Source organism: Miniopterus schreibersii (assembly GCF_964146895.1).
Source record: "Miniopterus schreibersii genome assembly, chromosome: 19".
Lineage (NCBI taxonomy): Eukaryota > Metazoa > Chordata > Mammalia > Chiroptera > Miniopteridae > Miniopterus > Miniopterus schreibersii.
The window spans coordinates 13,898,739-13,913,845 of NC_138119.1; the positions used below are offsets into that span (position 1 = coordinate 13,898,739).

The 15,107-nt window shown below is 50.5% G+C and overlaps 1 protein-coding gene across 13 annotated transcripts in view; it reads right to left on the minus strand.

Annotated features, from left to right (window-relative positions):
* Window positions 1-2,375: 2,375 nt before the first annotated feature.
* ARHGEF2 (Rho/Rac guanine nucleotide exchange factor 2) overlaps window positions 2,376-15,107 on the minus strand; it is a 43,301-nt gene continuing 30,569 nt past the window's right edge. For 4 of the 13 annotated variants that reach the window (XM_081120726.1, XM_081120733.1, XM_081120730.1 and 1 more), the window contains 18 exons: window positions 14,536-14,665; window positions 14,207-14,316; window positions 13,920-14,066; window positions 13,173-13,423; window positions 12,631-12,756; window positions 12,163-12,280; window positions 11,754-12,002; window positions 10,113-10,189; window positions 9,514-9,683; window positions 8,144-8,211; window positions 6,731-6,928; window positions 6,249-6,365; window positions 6,054-6,121; window positions 5,889-5,924; window positions 5,630-5,680; window positions 4,744-5,187; window positions 4,263-4,446; window positions 2,376-3,503 (listed from right to left, as the gene is read on the minus strand). In XM_081120726.1, the coding sequence (XP_080976852.1) occupies window positions 3,430-3,503; window positions 4,263-4,446; window positions 4,744-5,187; window positions 5,630-5,680; window positions 5,889-5,924; window positions 6,054-6,121; window positions 6,249-6,365; window positions 6,731-6,928; window positions 8,144-8,211; window positions 9,514-9,683; window positions 10,113-10,189; window positions 11,754-12,002; window positions 12,163-12,280; window positions 12,631-12,756; window positions 13,173-13,423; window positions 13,920-14,066; window positions 14,207-14,316; window positions 14,536-14,665 (2,618 nt within the window). In that variant the 3' untranslated portion in view covers window positions 2,376-3,429. Of the gene's footprint in view, window positions 3,504-4,262; window positions 4,447-4,743; window positions 5,188-5,629; window positions 5,681-5,888; window positions 5,925-6,053; window positions 6,125-6,248; window positions 6,366-6,730; window positions 6,929-8,143; window positions 8,212-9,513; window positions 9,684-10,112; window positions 10,190-11,753; window positions 12,003-12,162; window positions 12,281-12,630; window positions 12,757-13,172; window positions 13,424-13,919; window positions 14,067-14,206; window positions 14,317-14,535; window positions 14,666-15,107 lie in introns of all 13 variants that reach the window. The other 9 variants (XM_081120728.1, XM_081120725.1, XM_081120723.1 and 6 more) reach the window with 3 other exon arrangements.

The window sequence follows — 15,107 nt, forward strand, 5'->3', positions numbered from 1 at the left end:
CTCTTCTATAGGGTTCGTTAAACCCACTGCTGACTTATTGTCCTGAAGGACCCCTTCCCCCAGCACTTCAAGCAAACTGAACATCAAACATTGTAATTAGTTGGCAGAGGGCAGGAAGGTGTTGACTATTTTGGAATCCTTGAAAAACCTCACTCTTCTATTTACCCACCTCCCACCTGTTTCCCCATCACAGCAAATTCTGCAAAGGGTAGGGATATGGGCATAAAAGGGGAGGACCCAATGAAGCATTTTTTCCTGTTAGGACTGAGATCATGGGGAGACAGGATGAGGTGTGGTGAGAGTGTATCTCAGGATCCGTAACTCTTTTTTTTTTTTTTTAAATATATCTTTATTGATTTCAGAGAGAGGAAAGGAGAGGGAGAGAGAGCTAGAAACATCAATGATGAGAGAGTCATTGATCAGCTGCAGCCCACAACCTGGGCATGTGCCCTGACCGGGAATCGAACCCTGATCGCCTGGATCCTAGGTTGATGCTTAACCGCTGAGCCACACCCGGCCGGGCTGGATCCATAACTCTTGAAATAGGGTCTGGGGATTGGAGAAGAGGAGGGGCTGCTGTGGACTTCTGACTGCATAGACTAGAGCAGGAAAGGTGCAAAAGCCGTGGAGTGATAGAGGTTAGCGGGACTACTTAATACTCAGGAGCAGGAACAGAAGTAAGGGCATGCCCAGGCCCATTCAGGTCCTCTCTGGCTCTGTTCCCAGTAAGGAGGGAGCAGGAAGCTGTGACTTCTCCCCTTTCCCTCCCTGCCCTTAGCCTCAAGGTCACTTGCTGCTGCAGTGAATTAAACCTGTTTTAGTTGGCACTTGTTCCCTGGGCTTGGTGATAATTGCTCAGTACCCTGCTCCCTTCTGCCACAAATACCCCAAACTTTTCTTTTAAAATAGTAATCATTCAGGCAAATAGCAACATGCCAAGTGCTTTGTTTTTAACATGTATTATCTCATTTATCACACCAATCTTGTGAAGCAGACATTTATCTGAAAATTTCAAGCAAGAAAACTGAGGCTTAGGGGAGTTATCTGAAAATTTCAAGCAAGAAAACTGAGGCTTAGGGGAGTTATCTGAAAATTTCAAGCAAGAAAACTGAGGCTTAGGGGAGTAAAGTAACTCACCCAAAGTCATACCAGTGAGACTGCAGAACCTCTTCTCTCTCTGACACCCATTCTGATTCCCTGCCATATGCCCCCTCCCAGGCCCCTTCCCCCAGGCCCTAAGGGAACATTTTCTGCAGAGAAGGGGGCCCCTGCACACTTGTAGGAAGAGGGGCTGCAGTGTGGCTCCTGTCATGCCTGAGAAGGGGTATCTCTGTTTCTCTTTCTGGGATGGAGACTTGGGGCTGCTGTTCATGGGGTAATTCCCCTCCCTCTTCCCTCTCTACTGCAGAGAGCCCTTCCAACACATACCACACATACACACCAAATGTCCGGCCCTCTCTCACCCTGCGCCACCCACCACCAATCACCACGAACAAGGATGGGGTGGGTTGTCCCATCCACAGCCCCTGCCCTCTGAGGTCTGGAGCCTCCTGCTAAGAGCTCCAGGTGTCCCCTGCCATTCTGGCACTTGGCTGGCTCCACTGCCCAGCACTGTGGCCTCTGGTGCCCTGAGATTCTGTAACAGATGAGCAAGTACCTTGTAAAGGCCTGATACTGGTGGGTGAGAATCACAGGAGTGGAGGGTGCTGGCTGCTCCCCCAAGCCCGCCCCCAAGGTGGGATTCCAATTCCTCTTTCTGAGGCCTTGAGCCCTGTTCTCGTCTCACCCCACTGGCTCCCAGAGATAGGTGCACATATGCCAGCATTTCTGCAACTCTAGACTAGCCTCCCCCACAGCCCCCAAGTAGGGCATTAACCAGAAACAGGAAGTAAAGTTCATGAAAATGAGAACTGAAATTAACCTAATCTCTCACTGCTTAAGAGCGAAGGAGCAGCTCCCCTGAGGGGAACCATCTTGAAGAGGTTACCCCAGGGCTCTGACACTGAAGAACCAAGGCAGAGTGGTGGCTGAATCTGAAAACAAATGACACCCAGGAAAGGCTCAGAGGAACTGTGCAAAAAGAGAGGGAAGAGGGCAAGAGACTGGTGCAGTTTCTGAGCACAGCACGCAAATGAGATGAAAACAAGTTTTCTAATATTGGAATCCCCAAGAGCCTCTGGAACCTAACCTGGTGTTTGTGAATATCAACAATAACAAAAAAAGTTGGTAGTTTCTTTTGTTAGGGTCCCCTGTCTTCAGTGAGGCCATCTTGCCCTTCCTGTGAGTGAAAAAGACCCCTTTCGGAGGAACATAGGTCACTGCCTGGCTCCCCATCAACAGCACCACTGGAACCGGCAGACATTTGGACACAGGACTTCATGGGGTTCCAGGTCTTTAATTTTCTTTTCTTTTTTTTTTTTTACAACCAAATTGGCAGAAAAATGGCTGGGGCTGGTGAGCACTGAGGGTCTATTGAAAATCCCCCCCCAATTCAGGCTGAGGTTTCAGGTCATGGTTGGTGAGGTGGGGGATAAGGTCAGGGTTCATAGAGATTTCCCAGCTCATCCTAGAACTTTGTTTCCAAATGGCTGGGGAAGAGATCAGACTAGGTCCCCCGTTACTACAGATGAGGAGTAAAGTCATTGTTTCCCCCATCCCTCAAGTTCTTCAGAAATGGGGAGATAGAAGGCTGCAATTTCTAATTGCCTACAATCTTCTCTTAAAAATATAAAACACGTGCAGTTGGCTTTGGTACAAAAAAAATAAAACAGCAACAAAAAGACATTCTGGTCCCTGTGGGTTTTTCCCTCACCCCCAACAGACCATATGGCCACCTCAACCTCTATTCCATCAACTCTAGGAAGCCAGGTTGTCTCCCTGGGGTTCCACTGAGGACAGAGAGAAGCGAGAACAGCAGTAAGAGGCTGAGGGGAGAGGGATATGGCCCTGCCCACAGCCGTTATTGAAGGGGCAGTTGGGTCCTACAGCTGCAGCCTCTCCTCAAAGACGGTATTCCTGGGAGGGTGTTGGGGCTAGAACCCAGCAGCTGCATGGTTAAGTCTGAACAAACCCCAGTAGTGTTAAAGGACAAGGCCCCTTTATCCCTATGGCTTGGTTCCCATGTCCCTGGTCCTCTAAAACTCCCCTCTCCCTCCATAACTAATAATAAATAAATAAATTTTCCTAAAGTAGAGGGAAGAAGGCATGAAAAATTGGCATCTGTGGTGTAGCTTCTGGATGCCACCAGGGGGCACTGTGGTATAATTCCCCCCAGCTTCCTAAATGGCCCCAGGTATCCAAGGATCCCAAGAGCTGGCAAGGACAATCAGCAGTTCAAGTGTTCCCTGGTCATTGGCAGGTTGGAGTCCCCAAGGTTTGCCTCCCTCAGTAATGTTCTTCAGGGGGCACAGGAAGGAGGGAGGGGCCCCCTTAGCTTTCTGAAGCTACAGGCTCCCCATCACGGCTCTCGGTCTCCTCTGGTATATCCTGCATTCGGGTGAAATCTGAAGGGGACAGGACAAAGTTGGTGAGTGAGCAGAGGCTCCATGAGCACCCCTACACTAACGTCTCCCCATCTGAGGGCTGTGAGGGATGACCAATGTCCGTGAATCCTTGGGTGAGGGAAAAACTTCCGACAACAAAATAAATAATGTGCCCACACTTAGGTACTTTGTATACTGGTAAGTATATGAAGATACAATTTGATTAATAAGACAGAAAATATTTTAAGATACTAAGTTATAGTAGCTTTTGGTTATTTTGTATTTCCTGAACCAACTATAGGAACCTGGAGGTCTTTGACATTTTTTTACTTTAAAAAGTCTATTTCTAGCTCTGGCCGGGTAGCTCAGTTGGTTAGAGTGTTGTCCTGATAACGCCAAGGTTGCTGGCTCAATCCCCGGTCAGGGCACATACAAGAATTAACCAATGAATGCATAAGTAAGTGGATGTTTCTCTCTCCCTTCCTCCTCTCTCTCTCTCTAAAAAATATATATATTTCTACTTGAAAAGGTTGGGAATCACTGGCTTACTGGAGGAGTGGCCCCTATATTCTTTGCTTTCTAGTTTCGCCACTCATTCACCATCTGACAAAACAGGAAATCCTTGTGTCCCTCCCAAGAGTTACTGTGGACCTCAGTGGTTAGGGACCTTCCTTAATGTTCCTGTGCTCCAGGACACAGACTCCATTTGGAAAGCACAGCCCAAGGATCTGAACCCAGGTTGTACCCCACTTCTATTCCATGTCTCTGCCAGGATCTCACCTCGTGGACTATGGGGCGGAGACAGACGGCTGCTACCTTCCTCCTCGCTGCCAGTGTCAGGGTCACTGCTATCTTGTAGCTGCTCCTCAGGGCTGCCCAGTTCCTGCCTCTCTCGATCCTCAAAGGGTCGATGGACAGAGCGAACAGTCACAGGCAAATCCAGGCGGTCATGGCCTCGGTTGGGCTATGGACCGCGGGTAGGAAAAGCAGCAGGTCAGGGAATGAGCAGTGTGAAGACTGCAGGCCCTGCTCAGCTGGGGGCACTGGGCCCTCGTAGGCCCCAAGACTCAATTCTCTCAGTACATCCACCACTGACTGATTTCTTTCTGCACCCACCTGAAGTGTTCAGTTCCCTAACAGCCTAATATCCTTAAAGCCTGTTGCCCAATTTCATTTGGGCTCAAATCCCCAATTCCTTTCAGGTTCTCCCATGGACCCTAATGCCCACCTCTGGTCGGCTCCCTACTCCAAGCTTCCTTACCTGTGGGGGGATGAAGCTCAAGTACAGGGCATCGCCTGCAGGGAGGCTCCGCCGCCGAGGATCCAGAGGCCTGCGGACCCAGGGAGCCTCCGGGGGGATGGGGTCGGCCTGGCCCAGGGCGGCCAGCTGCCTGCGCGCCTCTTCAGCCTCCCGCTCCAGCAGCGCGCGGGCCTGCTCGCTCTCCCGCAGCCGGGCTTCCAGGCTGCCGGCCTCTGTCGCCCGCTCTTCACCGAGGCGCCGGCAGCGCCGCAGCTCTTCCTGCAGCAGCGCGTGTTGCCGCTGCAGTAACGCCAGTTCCGTGGCCTGCTTTTCAGAAGCCGCAGGGGTAGCCCCAGCTCTGCCAGCCTCCCCATCCCTAGAGTTGGCTCGGGTCAGCTTCTCCCGCCGCTCCGGGCCCTCAGGGAATCGGGCTTCCATCAGAGTATCCTGCTGGGCCACAGCCGCCTGGGGTGGAATAGGAACAGATGGGTATATCAGAACCCCCCGCTTCTTCTACCCCTTGCTCTCACCCCCAGGAGCCAGGTCAGGATTCCTGGAGGGCTACAACTGGGAAAAGGCTTAGAAAGGCCTAGTAGGCCCTGGCTAGTGTGGCTCAGTTGATTGAGTATCGTCCTGTGCGCTGACGGGTTGCCAGTTCGATTCCCAGCCAGGGCACTTACCCAGGTTTTGAATTCAATCCCCAGTCGGGGTGCGTGTGGGAGGCAACCAATTAATGTTTCTCTCTCATCAATGTTTCTCTCTCTCCCTCCCCCTCTCCCTTCCTCTCTCTAAAATCAATAAAAAAATTTTTTTTAAAAAAAAGGCCTATTAGAATGACTTTGTTCACCTAAATGGGCAGCTCTGCTCTGGGCCCTCCCCTTCCCCATTCCTGCCCTTGCCCACTGACCTGTAGGCCATGCAGTAGTCCATAAAGATTGACCAATCGCTGCAACGCTTCCTGAGGACAGAGGAGAGGGTGGGAACAAGGCTCAAGCTTCAGGATGGGAGAACTGCCCAGAAGTTGAATAGGTATGGGTATGGGGACAGTAAGACTCCAGATAACTTTGAGGTGTACACTGCCCCACACCCCTCCAAACTGGGCTCCAATTTCTCAGACTAAGAATACCCTCCCTTCAGTCTCCTATACCATCAAATTCCCATCTCACCTCCTGGGGAGATCTCAGCTGATTTCCATTTCGGTCCTGCAGAAATGGGCAAAGATAGGGAGTCACCAAGCACACAAGTCCCTGGTGCCTGTCCCATGTCAAGAATCTATAGGCCAGCTGTCCCCTTCCCATCCTCTAGCCAAGTCCTGACATCTGAGGACTCACCTTGTGGCTGGAGTCTGAGTCGGCTCTGCAGAGCTCAATGGAGCCATTGAAGATTCTAGCCTCACCATCTGCTGAGGAGGAAAGGATGGGCTGAGCTCACTTCCCCAGGACCCTGACAGCACTTGGTCCACGGTACCACCCCATTCTCTTTAAGCCCTCCCACCCACCACCCTGGTCCCCTGCCCTGGCACTCACTGGCAGTGATTCCAGGACTTGTGTTACCACTTTCTGCTTCCATGGGCAGGGCTGGTTCCCGGGGCATCAAGAGCAGCTCCACTCCAGGCCCCACCAGCAGGTCTCTCAGGCCCTCCACTGAAGGGGAAGAAGAGGAGGTGAGGAATGGGAGGCGATGCTACTTACCCAATACACGTGGCCTACGCAGGCACCTAGGGGAATGCCCCGCACGTGCGGGCCCTCACACCACGCGTACAAGGCAAAGTTCATTACAGATGCCCAAGGGCAGCACCAGTGTACGCAGGGCGACAGATGTCCAACAGTAGTAAGCACATCTCTTCCCCTGCCTTTCCCGGCACCTGGCACATAGCAGACACTCAAGGGAGTCGATGGGCTGTGGGGCCAACATCCCGTTTGTCTGCATGCGTCCAGGTCTAGCCACGTGTCCACATTCTGTGCCAGTGAGTGGACAAGCCCAGCCTCTCCCCTAGGCGCTCCCTCACCCTCACGGATGGCATCCTGCAGCAGCCGCTCGCCCCGAGGGGACTCAAGGGACTCAGAACGGAAGAGGCCCCTGGGCAGGGTGGGCATGGGCATCCCAGTGCCATCTTCTTCCACCTGGAAATGCGTCATCTCTGCAAAAAGCCCGACCTTCTCCTGCAACAGCTCCACCAGTGCCCGGTCTTTCTGCTGCAGCTCCACTGTGGATAAAGAAGAGGTGAACACGCTGGAGGGCCTAGAGGGCACCCAGAAGAGCCAGTAGTGGAGGGGCAGCCCTCCCAGGGGCCGCCCTAGGGATTAGGGGTCAGGGATGGGCAGAGTAGCAGGACTTAATTTTGATTTTTGGCATTTACGAAAAAGAAAAAAACCCACAAACCACCTTTTTTGGGGAGGGGCAGGGGAATACACTCACTTTTGTTTTAAAAACAAAAGTAATAGCCCTGGCCAGGTAGCTCAGTCGGTTAGAACATAGTCCTAATTGCCAAGGTTTTGGGTTTGTTCCCTGGTCAGGGCACATATAAGAATTAACCAGTGAATGCACAAATAAGTGGAACAACAAACCAATGTTTCGCTCTCTCTTCCTCTCTTCCTCTCTCTCCAGCCCCTCCTCTCTCTCCCTTTCCCCTTTCCTCTCTCTCTAAAATCAATAAATTTAAGAAAAAAATTTTTTAAAGTAAAACTGGTTTGTGGGAGGACTGCAGGTTGTCCACCAAGTTTTCACTCTCACCATCCTGCTTTAGGTAGAGAATGTGTTCAAGTTTCATCTGGGCGCTTGCTGCCCAGTTAGACTGCATCTCCCAGCCTGATTTGCAGCTAGATATTGCCACGTGACTAAGTTCTGGCCCACGGGCGTGTCTTCCGGATATGCCCTCAAAAGAAATGATATATTCCCTGGCCAGTGTGGTTCAGTTACTTGAGTATCATCCCGTGCACCAAAAAGTTGCTGGTTCCATTCCCAGTCAGAGCACATACCCAGGCTGTGGGTTCGATCCCTGGTCAGGGTGCAAGCAGGAGGCAACCGATTAAAATTTCTCTCTTCCCTCTCCCTTCCTCTCTCTAACATCAATAAAAGTGTATTTTTTAAAAAAGAAATGGATGTAAAGTCTCCTTGTTCCTTTACTCCTCCCTGCTAGCTGGGATGCAGATCATACCCTAACTAAAATAAAGCCCTATAGTAAAAAAGTTAGTGTCTCAACAATACATGACATATATTTATCCCCATTATTTTTACCCCAATGGTAGCATACACTTTACATTGTTTTAAACCTTGCTCTTTTCACTTAACAATACACTTTAGTTATGGATCTATATCAGCTCTCAGACAGCCATCTCTTTTTTTAAAATAGTTGCATAGTATTCCACTGTGTGACTGACCATATCATAAATTATTTAATGAATTCTGTGGGTGGACTTACTCTTGATTCGCCGTAGATAAGCCTCATCCTCTGTCTCAATCAGGGGGAAGTCCTCCCTAGATGGGCATCTGGAAGGGTAACAGTTCGGTGAAGGTAGGGGAGGAAGCTGGGCTACAGACCAGGACTCACTCCCCCTCCTCCTCAAACACATTCTATGCTTCCCACGTTAAGACCAACCCATCAGCTGCATGCCCTGGCTTTCTTCGCTCTTGACCCTTCCCTTTTCTTAGCACTGATCATCTGCATTTAGTGGTATGTATATACCTCCCCTAAGATCACCTGGAGAGGCGGCACAGTGCAGAGGGACAACTATACGCTTTGGCATCAAGTAAACTGGGCTCAAGTCCTGGCTCCACTATTTACCAGGTGATCAATTTTCTATTTCCACATCCTGAAAAATGGGGATACTATTTTCCTTATAGGTTTTCATTAGGATTAAATGCAATAATGTAACAGTGCTTTAACAATGGCAAAGGCTAAATAAATTACAATGAGTAATATTAATTATAATTTTCCACAATTGTAAATATTAATACTATTAATAAAGAGGCCACTGTGGATTTACTGTCAATTTTGCATTGTTTTGCTAAAATAGGCAATCTCGTAGTTTTGTATTCATTTCTAAAAAGTTAGTTCAAAAGTCTAAATTGCAGAAGTTAAAAAAATAGGTTTACAGGGGGGCGGGGGCTGGGGGGGACAAAGGGGTGGGGAAATGGGAGACATCTGTAATAGTGTCAACAATAAAAAAGTAGGTTTACATATTATAAAGTGGAGAAGAATCCATTCTCTGAAAGCTAAAGAAAAATTAGAAACATCCTCATTGAGTATAATCTTCAAGAATCCATTTTCATCACTTTACATGCACTTTGACATTTTTTTGTCACAACAGACATAAAGTCGACCAACTGCCTCAAATCTAATGTGTGTCCAACAGAGGCTAAATATTTGCTGCTTTAGCACACGAACAATTTCCTTCTCGCCTCTATTGTATGGGGTTCATGAGACTCGCTTTTCTTATCTCCACTATCAATGCTTTTATTATCTTCTTTGTCATTCCCCTTTAGAAAATAAAGGTAAAATGTAATCCAATCCAAATAATGGCCCACTACCAATAGACCAAGATGTTAAAGCAGCTGAAATTGGACTGTCAGGCTGGCAGGTACTCTGCCATGTTGCATTTGACAGGTGATCAGGGTTGTCATCATATTTGAAAACATAAGATGACCTTTCCTGCCTTGGGCCATCTTGTCTCCCCCCAGCCTCTGCCTCCGCCTCCGAACCCTGGGTTCTGATCCTAGCGAGTGCTGTGGCCTAGGTGCAAGCACGAGGCACTGAAGCTGCAGGAACCCTGAGGCCACACACACACTCACTTGCGCACACTCTGCTGAATGACTCGGATCCAGGTGCTCCGATCATCCCGGGATGCCGTGTGGACCTCATACATCTCAGGGGGCGCCGCACTGATCAGAAACATCCCTTTCTCCTGGTTGGCAATGTCCCGAACAATGAGATTCTGCAGTGATACCACCGAGGGCTTGTCCTGTCAGTCAGGGAAAGGAAGGGTTAAGCCTGGGAATCCTGACCCTTGGATATTTGGATGCTCTTCAGCCCTCACGGAATAGCCAAAGGATAGAAGAGTCCCCCTACAGTACAAGTCAAGAGCCCTGGCTTTGGTGCCAGCCAGAGAGGACCTAGTAGCACATGTGACTCTTGGCAATTTAATTAACTTTAAAAGCTTTACTTTCCTCATCTACAAAAAGGGGATATTAATGGGCCTTCCTCACAATTGTAAAAGTGCGTGCACACAGTAACATGTTAGTTATTCCTATTTCTTCTTATTTTATTGCGGTAATGGTTATATTATAGCCATAGGACTCCAGAGGATTCCAGGGTTCTTTTGGACTCAGGCAGGAAAGCAAAAAGGGCCTCAAACATTAGTCTGTGCTGAGAAAGGTGGAGGAAGTCTCACCAGGGTAGGAAAGATGTACTTCTGGTCCTTCTCTTGGAGAAACACTAGCACATCTGTCATCAGCAGCATCAGCATATCTGGCAGGGGGACAAAGGCAGGAGAGCAGTCAGCATGAGAGGATCTTAGCAGCGGTTTCCTCTTTCCCAAGGGCCAGGCTGACCCCATCTCATTAGAGCTCTTGATCTCCCTCTTCCTGGACTCTCTTCCCTGTGGTTGCTCCCTCCACCTGTGCAGACCTAGCACCTCCCCATTCTTACAGCTCAGAAATGCGAGGGGGGGAAAATGCATGTGCTATCAAGTAAAACAGCATATTGGGCTAGAAGAGACCATAAGGGATTCCCCAAGGCCTTTGAAGAAACCCTTCTTCACCCATCTGCAAACCCTCTGAGGTTGCATAAGCAACTTTGCATATTAATATAACATGTATTTTTCTGGGTGAAAGGATCCAGAAGTTTTGTGAGAATGAAAAGGATTCCCAAAGCAGGAGGGGGCCACCTTTTTTCAATCTTTCAGCTCTGTGTCTAACACCTAATAACATAAGACCTTTTGGGATATTGGACCTAAATTCCCCGTGCCCAGCATATTCCCACTTCTCGTTTTGTGCTGGGTAGGAGGGGGAAAGTTGGGTTCCTTATCCATCTCTCTCAGTTGAACAATGCCATCTCCTTCCACCCCAGCAGCCCCTCCCTTCACTCTCCTTGTCTGCCCCGCCTTCCAGGCCCCCAGATCCTATGAAGTCCTGTACTTTAAGACTGCAGAGGAAACAAAGGTCAAGTCCATAAAACTCAGATGTCACGGTCAAGAAAACATACACTCACCCTTTTCCCTTGGAGATCTTACTGAACTGTGGGCACACACAAGGGGAGGGCTTTTGCTAAATGCTTCACAAATAAAGATCTCATCTTTCTAGTTCTCCCCCACCCCCCTCCATGGCCTATATTCTTAGCTGCTGTGTGGGAGGGATGGGAAGGAGAGAAAGGAATGAAGGAAAGTGGCTGGTGAAGACTGCAATCCCCAAGTGCATGAGGATTCTGACATGGACAGAGGTTCAGCCAGGCTCTGGCCTCAGGCAGCACAACTTACTTGTCTCTCTTGTTCCTTGCCCCAAGCCAAGGCCTGCTACTCTCTTCCCCTGATTTAGGTAGGAAAGACTAGATTTGGTGGGTACAGTTTGGGAAGAGAGCCTGGGAGTGTGCCCCCACCCCCAAAACGGCCCCTCAGCTCTTTTCTGTCGTATCCAGTCTGCCCATCCTTTGCTGGTCTCAGTCCCCACCTGTGGGCCTTCCCAGCTGTGTTCCCAAAGATCCTGTCCTGGTAGCTGGGACTCCACTGGGTAGAGGTGAGCAGACCCAACTGCCCCAAGCTTATCCTATGGTCCTGGAGTTTCTCTGTCTTCCTCATCAAAATTGGAAGCTCTCTGGCATGCAAGGACCAAAGAAATGAATAAACACTGATAAGGAAGTCCCTGAGTGGTCCATAAAGTTAGATCCAGGATGCAGACTTTTGCTGCAACAGAGACCATGCTTATTCCTCCCACTTACTCCTGGGTGTAAGGCTGCATAGAGATCTAAGGGCTGGATGCTTCTCCGTGTCAATCTCTGACTTCAAACTCTTGCTTGGTCTGCCAAGGTGACCACTGACCTTTGAAACGGCCAGTCGCTGTCTTCCAGAGCAGGCAACCATCATGGATAAGCTTGCGCCGCAGAAGCTCCTCTCGGCCAAAGGGGCCTTTGCCAGGCACTGGTGTCTGGGCCCGAGGGTCCATTCGGTTGTAGATCTCCTGCAGGCGGGCCCCCTTCTCCAGCTCATGCACATCCTGGTCCACATTGGACAGCAACTCCTTCACCATCCCCAGAGCTGTTGTCAGGTCCTGGCGCTCCTCCTCAATCCCTGGCACCGGGGTCAGCATGAGGGATGGCTCAGCCAGCTTCACCCCAGCCTCAATTCCCATCGAGTCTTGATCCCACTTTTAGAGCCTGACCCTATCCCAAGCTTTTTGTTACCCCAGATAAGCCTCACCCTCCTCCTCTCCCTGGGCCCTCCCTCTCACCGTGGGAATGCTGCAGGATCCGGTCAATGAGCACTGGGTACTTGGTGATGCGCTGGGTCACCAGCAGGATGCACTCCTGTACCCCATGCCGCTTCAGCACAGCCAAGCGGGTCACTTTCTACAAGGGCAGAGGCAGGGCTCAGGGCAAGAGTGGGACCAGAGGGGAGGGCAACACAGAGAACACTGGACTTGGAGCCTATGCTCCGGTGTTGGCCCTAACTTGGCCATTGACCTCAGGCTGACTTAGGTGGGTGCATCTGAAAAATGAGGATTTACTGTGAAGACAATCAAACCAAACAGGGAAAGCTCTTGCTTTCCATGAGGGGCTCCAGTGGAAGATGGTCCATGAGGGCTGGGGAACACCTGATCTCCACATGGCTGGAGTACACACATGCACTCATGAATGGGGGAGGCTGGGTTTGGGCCACTAGAGGGGGCTGAGTGTGGGTCCTGGAGAGGTTCACTCACCCGGATGAACTGCTGGAAGCGTTTGTCTCGGGCATATAGCTCCTTGTAGAGCTTTAAGGCCTTAATGTGGCGGCTACAGAACTCCGCATAGGTCTTCCGCATCTGCTCACCACTGGGACCTGAAAACTATAAGTCGGGGGAGCAAGGCTGGGTCAACATATCCCCCAAAGCCACACCTTACCCCTTGTCTACCCTCTGGCATCCAGCCAAACAGGCTGGCTTCCTGCATCTCCAGCTCTGCCTGGCTCCAGCCCCTAGAGTTTGGAGGCAAGAAATACCCACCCTAGCCCTGGCCAGTGTGGCTCAGTTGGTTCAGCATCATCCTGCACACCGAAAGGTTGATGTTTGGATTCCTGGTCAGGGCACATACCCAGGCTGTGGGTTTGATCCCCAGCTGGGGTGTGTACAGGAGGCAGCAGATCAATGTTTCTCTCTCCCATCAATGTATCTCCCTCCCTCTCCCTTCCTCTCTCTCTAAAATCAATAAAAACATATTTTTTAAAAAAAGAAATGCCCACTCCAGTCACACTGCCTTTTCTCACCTGGCTAATGAGCAGGTCACCCAAGCGAGGGATGATGAAGTTCCGGGTGCTGCCAGGGCACAGGGCCTGACGTCGGCGTTCCAACAGCTGGCTGAGGAAGCGCGTATGGATGTCGCTGAGCTCGTCCACACAGGGGAACAGGCCCTGGACCACTCCCGGCTCCAGCTGCAGCTCTTCCAGCATTCCCGTGCGGAAGAGGCGGGTCATGATCTTCAACGTCCGCACATGGTGCAGCTCTGTCTGGATCAGCTCTGTGTGGACAATGGGACATTTGGCCTCTACCCTGGCTTGGCCACAATTGGTAGGACGTAGGCTGGGGACCTCAGAGCTTTATTTGAGGTTTTCAAGGTCCCTGCCAGGTTAACATTCTGCATTATTATGACCTTAGAGCATTTTCTAATCATTTTTTATCTTTATGATTGTCATCTCAAGCTGTAAGCTGTTTTAGGACAAGAACCATGTGTCCCCTACATGTCTAGGTTTCCCTAGCATGGTGTTGGGCATGAAACAGGCACAGAGTAAAAACTAAGAATTGACTAGAATGAAGGGATAAAAACAGCCTTAGAGACCACAGTCCCAAAAGACAGGGGCCCAGTGGCAATTTGTGGGATGCCAGGCAGGGTCTTGGAGACCAGTGGGGTAAGACAGAAGAGTCTTAGAGGTGGGGGCTGGCACAGAAAAGACACCAATAGACAGGACCTAGTTAGTGAAGGAAGAGAAGTCTTGGGGTGGGTGGCCTTGGCTCACCATAGATGACATCCTGTTGCTTCATCACCTCCTTTTTATGCTGCTGCAGGAAGCTGCTATCCACAGCAAGGCTCCAGGAATCAGCCGCAAAGTCCTTCTCATCCATCTCAAAGTCACTCATCAGCTCATTGTAGATCACCTCTGCACCTGGACATCAGTGAGGGAAACAACTCAGGGCCAATTCCCTAGGTCCTGGGTCCTTCTCTAGACCCCTTCTGGCTCTACCATTCCCAGGCCTGCCCACCAGCCCATCATCTCCAGGTCTCCCCCAGGCTGCGCACGGTCACCTTCGTCGATAAGGGACTCCACCGATAGGGTTCGGTTCCGCACGTTGAGGGAGTCTGTGGACTGGGAGAGGATCCGGCGCAGCCCCAGTGGAGACTCATCATTGAAGTGTCTGAGGGAAGTGGAGGTCGGCTGCATCACCCTACTCTGGCAAGAGAGCCCGTCCCAGGTGCGGAACCAAGGCCTGGATCCGAGAGGCAGTCACTCCAAGTTCTCCTTACCTGTCTGTCTATAGTTCTGAACCCAGGGACAGCATGGACCTCTCAGCCCCCGGTCTCCACTGCCACATTCTCTGTCTACCTGGCTCTCCCTTCCCCCGGCAGAGGCTCACCCAGCAATGTTGGTGGTGGAAACACTCTTGGACAAAGACAAGGAGGAGCGGCCACGGCGGGAGCCAAGCAGGGACTGCCGGAAGCTGTCGGAAGGGTAGATGGCGGAGCTGGGCCGCTCCCGAATGGTGTCTGTGGAGGGGGACCGAGCAGGCAAACGTCAACCCTGGTGCCTTCCCAGGAGTCAGGCCTCCTAGGCTCCTCGACTAAAAGTGAGGCCTCCTCTCCCACCCCCCCCTTAGCTCACTCTAGTCAAAGAAAGATGATAATAGTAATGCTACCTTACATTTGTGCAACACTTTTAATATACTCTCCCACCCCCCCCTTAGCTCACTCTAGTCAAAGAAAGATGATAATAGTAATGCTACCTTACATTTGTGCAACACTTTTAATATACTAAAAGCTTTTGTCTTATCTTTTCACCTCAACATGCCTATGAGCAAACTAAAGATCAAAAAGGTGACAACACTTGTCTGGGGTGACTCAGCCAGTGGCTGAGCAGGGACTCAGATTTGACTAAGCACCGTGCTCTTCCGGTTCCACCAAAGCTGTCTGAACTGACACTCGACAGCTG